Source organism: Panicum virgatum, chromosome 1K, assembly GCF_016808335.1.
Source record: "Panicum virgatum strain AP13 chromosome 1K, P.virgatum_v5, whole genome shotgun sequence".
Taxonomy (NCBI): Eukaryota; Viridiplantae; Streptophyta; class Magnoliopsida; order Poales; family Poaceae; genus Panicum; species Panicum virgatum.
Genome location: NC_053136.1, coordinates 51,467,377 through 51,473,367, shown reverse-complemented (window position 1 = coordinate 51,473,367; position 5,991 = coordinate 51,467,377). Strand labels below are relative to the sequence as shown.

Here is a 5,991-nt window from a genome sequence, read left to right as displayed (position 1 = left end):
CCTCTACTATTACGAATATCTTCTCGGGGTCACCGGTTAACCCCGCCGTACTGCGGTCCTCCACGCGCGTGAAGAAGAATCCCGATCTCCCATCCCAATCGCAAACAGAGCCAATCCGGTGGATCACGCATACCTATCACGCGTTACCAAACCAATCCGGCACCCCCAGATCCATACCCGTTCCGGACCAGAGACTAAAAAACTAGCCCCTCCGCGCCACCGGAACCAGATCGTCAGCACAAAAATAAGCTAAGACCCCCAGAGGAAATCCGACGACAAACCACCGACTGGATGGGGGCGGGTGAGTGAGTTGACATGCCACCCACGCCACGCGCACGCGCCGCTCCTGGACGCGGCCGACGGGCACGGGCGCTCGCCCTCACCTGCTCCTGCTCGGCACGGTCAGCAGTCGCCGCCGGTCGGCGCTCGGCGCCACCAACCAACAAACCCGAAATATACCACCACCCAGGTTTCGTGCCCGAGAGGGTCGGAAACTTCGGGTCGCCCCCGCGCTGGTCGGGCCCAGCTCGCGCTCCGGCGGCGCGTCGGTGTGAGTGAGATCGCGCCGCGGCAGCGCGGTCCAAAGCTTGGACCGTTCTGCGGGCGCCAGTCGCCTGGTGACCGAACGAGAAGGACTTCACGGCGTGACTGCCCTGCGTTGGACCGCGTAAAACTTTGGCCGGTTCCCACTTCCCAGTTCAGGTTCCTGAGCTTTCAGTACGTCGCTGATCGATGTACGTTACCGGGTGACAAACTGACTGACAGTGACGCGGAGGGCGTGGCCTCGCTTTTTTCAGCTGTGCGATCGCGGAGTTTTCGTAGCGACAAAGAGAAAAGGAGCAGTTTTTCAAAAAAAAAACAAAGAGAAAAGGAGCGAGAGCTGCTGCATTGCAGCCGCGAAGGGGACGGGTCCCGGCGCATGCTGCTACCGCGTGGTTCTCGTCGTCCGGTGCAAAGCTTGCCCGCGGCGTCAAATTCAATTTCAGATTTCACTATTCAGGAACGATGCTCAACTTGCTGAATTCAAACATACAAGGCGCAGCAGGCGAAGTGAGTGGTCCGTGAAAGCAAGGCCGTGTTTAGTTGGCGCCCACCGTAAACGCAAAATTTTTTTGCGAGAGAATCTTGCCAATTTAAAATACTAAATGAAGTCTATTTACAAAATTTTTTTCACAGATGGTTTGTAAATCGCGAGACGAATCTAATGATGCTAATTAATCCATGATTAAGTAATAATTAGCGGATGGTTACTGTAATATCACTGTTGCAAATCATGAATTAAGTAGGCTCATTAAATTCGTTTCGCGATTTACAACCCAACCATGCAAAAAGTTTGTAAATAGACTTCATTTAGTACTTTAAATTAGCAAAATTCATTTTCACTTTAATGCGTTTACGGCTTTTTGCGTTTACGGGGTGGGAACTAAACAGGCCCCAAGTTTAAATACCACGCAACCTGATGACGATCAGATACAGCCATCACTCGAAAGCGTCCCCACAAGTCGTAATCGAGCTGGCGCGCGCATCATCTGTGAGGATTCACATCAACTAGAGTATGCAGGAGTGCTAGACTGGAGATCGGCCAACTCATGAAAAATGGATGGAAATCGCATCGCCCGTGGCGCTCCGGCACCTCGTCGCCGCGGAGGTGACTGACACCGTACGATCCCAGCCTCGCCGATGCTCCCGATTTGACAGGTAACTAAGTACGGCATTCCGCAGCGTACGGCCATCGCTCCGTGCCCAAAGCACATGTGATCGCAACGCGCCGCCCGAAACCCAAACTCCTGTGCGCCGCGCGGGCGATCGGCCCGCGCGTTCTGAGACGCGACGCCCTCGAGCTCGAGTGCCCGATCCGATGCTGTGCATTTCTCCCCCGCCGATGCGGATAACCCCGGTGGGCTCCAGCCTTTCGCCGCCGCCACGAGCCGCTCCCCGCCGGGCACTGGCACACGGGAGGTTCCATTCCCGGCGGGCAATGATGCCACCCACCTGGCGCGGGCGGGCGCTCGGCGCACGGCACGAGTTTATTACGCTTTGCGCGCGGACACGGCACGCGGGGCTCCCCCACACGCCCGTGACCCGAAACGCTCCGGCCTCGCTTCATTTACTCGCGCGGCTTAAAAGCACCAAAGCGTTTCCTCTCCCTCCCCTGTTACCTTCCCCCCTCGCATCGCATCGCATCATCCAGCCTCGCCTCAGATCCTCGCCCCAACTGCTAGCTTCCACACGGCCTACCTCCCCGCCCGATCGCCGTCGAGCTCCCACACGTTTGGCTGGCGGCTTGGCTGACCCCATCAACGCTGCAAGGATTGGTGGACAGGGCGGGGCGGTGGCGACGCGCCCAGCTACCCACCCGCGGCTTCCTCTGAACTGGCCGCAGCTGTTCTTGGCCCAGCTGCTCTCTTCTTGTCGAGGGATGGTCCAGCGCTTCGAGAAGCCCCCGCGCCGACATTGAGCTGCCGATTCGTGGTGGCTCTTTGGATAGTACAGTGGAGGTGGGTGTCCGATGGGCTGCACGGGGTCCAGGCACGCTTTGCGCGGCGGCGGCCGGAAGCCGTACGCGCGGAGCTGCTCCGGGCCGGTCACCGGGGGCGTGCACCACACCGTCGCGCTCAGGTCATCCACACTCGGGTCGCTCAGCCTCGACCGGGACGAGGATATGATGAAGTGGCGCGACAACGGCGTCGTCGGTGCGGCGAGGACGCCGCCGCTGAAGCAGCAGCTGCTGGTCCGGCGGCACAAACAGGTGCCGGGCTCGCCGGCCAAGACGCCGGTCCGGGAGCCGGAGGTGATCAACGTGTGGGAGCTCATGGATGGCCTCGACGACAAGGAAGAGGAGGAGGAGGAGGAGGAGGAGGGCGACGCCGGCGGCGAGGACCGCCAGGGGAAGTCGGCGCCGGGATCGCCGGAGTTCGATCCGGACATCATCGCGGCGTTCAGGAAGGCACTTGATGAGATGCCCCCGCCGCCGGACGACCCGGGCAACGACGAGTGCGCCAAGAAGCCTGACGACCCGGTCGGCGACGAGGCGAGCGTCAAGAAGCGCGAGATACAGAGGTTCCCGGGCATCGTGCGCGCGCGGGTCAGCGCGTTCCAGCAGAGGATCGACGCGAAGCTCGCCAAGCTGGCGCCGCCGAAGCCGCCGGCTCCCCCGCCCCCGCCGGACAGCGCCCGGAAGGTGGTGCTGTACCTGACCAGCCTCCGCGGCATCCGCAAGACGTACGAGGACTGCTGGTCCACCCGGTCCATCCTCCACGGCTACGGCGTGCGCGTCGACGAGCGCGACCTGTCGATGCACGCCGGGTTCAAGGACGAGCTCCACGCCGCGCTGGGCGGCCCCGCGGGCAGGCTCCCGCAGGTGTTCGCGGACGGCAGGCACCTGGGCGGCGCCGAGGAGATCCGACGGATGCACGAGGCCGGCGAGCTGTCGAGGGCGCTGGAGGCCTGCGAGATGGCGCCCCCGCCGAGCGCCGGCGGCAAGGGCATTGCCCTGGACGCGTGCTCCGGCTGCGGCGGCGTGCGGTTCGTGCCCTGCGAGGACTGCTCCGGCAGCTGCAAGGTGTTCCTCGAGGAGGCGGGCACCTTCAGGCGGTGCCCCGAGTGCAACGAGAACGGGCTCGTGCGGTGTACTCTCTGCTCCCTGTGAAAAATCCCAGAGCTGGCTTGTTGTTTTCCAGGATTGATGAGGAGTGCTTGTCGTTTTAGTTCAGGGTTTGTACAGAAGTTACACGCATTTGTAACTTTAGGACTAATGAAGAGCAACAGATGACCTGTATTTATGTTTCATTTCTCGCCGGATTTGGATGTGTACAAGACATGACAACAATCTTTCGAGGAGGCCCCTTCGCTCTTTCCCCCTCGCTACAGTAACCGAGCGCGGCATCAGAGGCAACCCTTCTCTCCGGCGTCGATCCGAGCAATTCCCTCCTCCGGCGGCCGCTCCGGCGGCTCAGCGGGGAGGGAATCGGGAGGATCGACGGCCGGAGTAGATAGCTCTAGGATTAGATTAGTTTCGTTCTAGTAGTTAGGGTTTGCCGGTGGAGTTCTTCGGCGCGCCTCTGCTCGTTGGCGATGGCGGCGACGACGACGCGGTTGACTCCATGGCGGCTTCTTTTGTCCCTCTGGGCTTGCGCCGCTGCTTCTGCACATGACTCCGCGCGGCGACCCAGGGAGAATAAGGTGTCCTCTTCGAACTTCTGGCGCTGGTGGCGACCTCGGCATCGGCTCTGAGTTCCGTATGAGGTTCGTGTTGGTCCTCCTCTTTGCGTTGGGGTTGGATCTTACTTGCTCCTATGTGGGCTTTGTTATCCTGGTCGGGGACAGTGTTGCCGGCTGTGGATTGGGTGCTCTTCCTCTTCCCCCGACGGTGTGCTCGCCGATGCTCCTTCAGCGTCCCAAATCCATCTCGACGGAGGTCTGGGGTGGTGGTTCTTGCGGTTTTCCATGCTGTGGAGGCTGCCGGCGGAGGTTCTGGAAGCGGGGGCTTCGATTTCGGCCAGTTCGGGCGGATCGGAGCTTAGGCACGCGATCGGGATTCCGGAGCTGGAAGATGAACAGGAGATCTCCGGACTCTTTTGTAATTTTCTTTTCTTCAGGATCCTGGTTGTAAAATGGAGGCTGTACTGTTCATCTGACTAATATATCCTCCCCTTCGCAAAAAAAGAAGAAGAACAGATAGCATTGCATTTCTCACATCGGAGGCACAGTGTGATGGGAGTTTTACTTTTGCCGGAGCCGGTTGAACAATGGGAACTTTGAGGACAAGATGGGATCTTTACTTCTATAGAAGCAGGATTTTAAGGTTAGTTTTGTAAATTGTTTTTATTTGACACCTCTAATTAGTGGTCAAACCTCATTCTAGGAATTCTAGAACACAAACCAAACAGGGCCTTTGGGTTGCTGCTGCCTTCCGTGAAATGAAGCTCTGAAAGGCTTGATTTTTTTTTGAAACGAACTGAAAGGCTTGATCTGCCGCCTTTCTCTGTGATGTGCCATCTGAACCAGGGGGATGCCAGAGCCGGACGAAGATGCGACGAAGCAGGTGGCCGGTGTTTGTCGCGAGCAGAGACGCCAAGGGCATGTGCGCACCGTCTCCGGCAGTGCGGCAGCGTGTACTGTCATGGCTACGGGGTCGAAGGCCAGGCGGCGCAGACGCGCAGTCGATCTCCGGTCTTCTCATCGGTGCCACACGGAAGCAAATGTCAACTGTCATGGCTGGGTTCGTTTTGTCAGAATCAGAGCACGAGCTAAAAGATGAATGCGATGTACGGAGTCGTAGCTCGTCGACGCTTTAAGGACTGATCAGAAGTGTCCAAAGGGTACGAGGAGCGCTGATGCTGTGGAACAATGTGCAGGGCTGGGCTGGTATTCCCAAACGTTCTGTGTCGGTACTTGGGTGTGTCAGGAAGTTTTTTTTTTTGAAAACCTGTGTCAGGAAGTTATGAAATGGGTGGAATAAATCAGGGGCGAAGCCAGGAAATGAATAGGGGGAGCAATGTGTAGCAAATTGTTAATTTGGGGGGTGTCGAATTCAAGATTTTCATTCCAATACAGGGAAACAAAATTCACGACACAAATCATAAATCATCGGAGCGTACTGTATTGTTTCAGCCTATCCTGAGAGACTGCGAGTTGCGCGAGCGATTGCCATGCTAGACTGGGCCACAAGGAAAGCCAGAGCTAGCAGCAACCAGATAGGGCCAGGTCCAGGGTGTAGCAGGCCCAAAATCCGACACACAGAGAGGGGGACGGTACAGAAACAAGATGGCCTTTATGCCGGCTACTGGGCCGAATCTTTCTTTTGTCCCAGCCTACACAAACCCATCAGAAGTCTAAGCATAGCTGTGTTCCGCCATACGACGACTCCCTCCATTTCTAAGGACAGCCTATCCTATGATGAGTCGAGTTCACTGGACAGCAGAGTGGAGACAGCCAGGCCTAGAGCGCTATACCCTGGGTGACTGACCGGCAATCAGATGCAACACGCAT

The 5,991-nt window shown here is 58.1% G+C and overlaps 1 protein-coding gene across 1 annotated transcript; it reads left to right on the top strand.

Annotated features, from left to right (window-relative positions):
* Positions 1-2,054: 2,054 nt before the first annotated feature.
* LOC120641830 (uncharacterized protein At3g28850-like) lies at positions 2,055-4,688 on the top strand. The gene has a single exon (XM_039918097.1). The coding sequence runs from the start codon at positions 2,510-2,512 to the stop codon at positions 3,647-3,649; it is 1,140 nt and encodes a 379-aa protein (XP_039774031.1). The 5' UTR covers positions 2,055-2,509; the 3' UTR covers positions 3,650-4,688.
* The last annotated feature ends 1,303 nt before the right edge of the window (positions 4,689-5,991 follow it).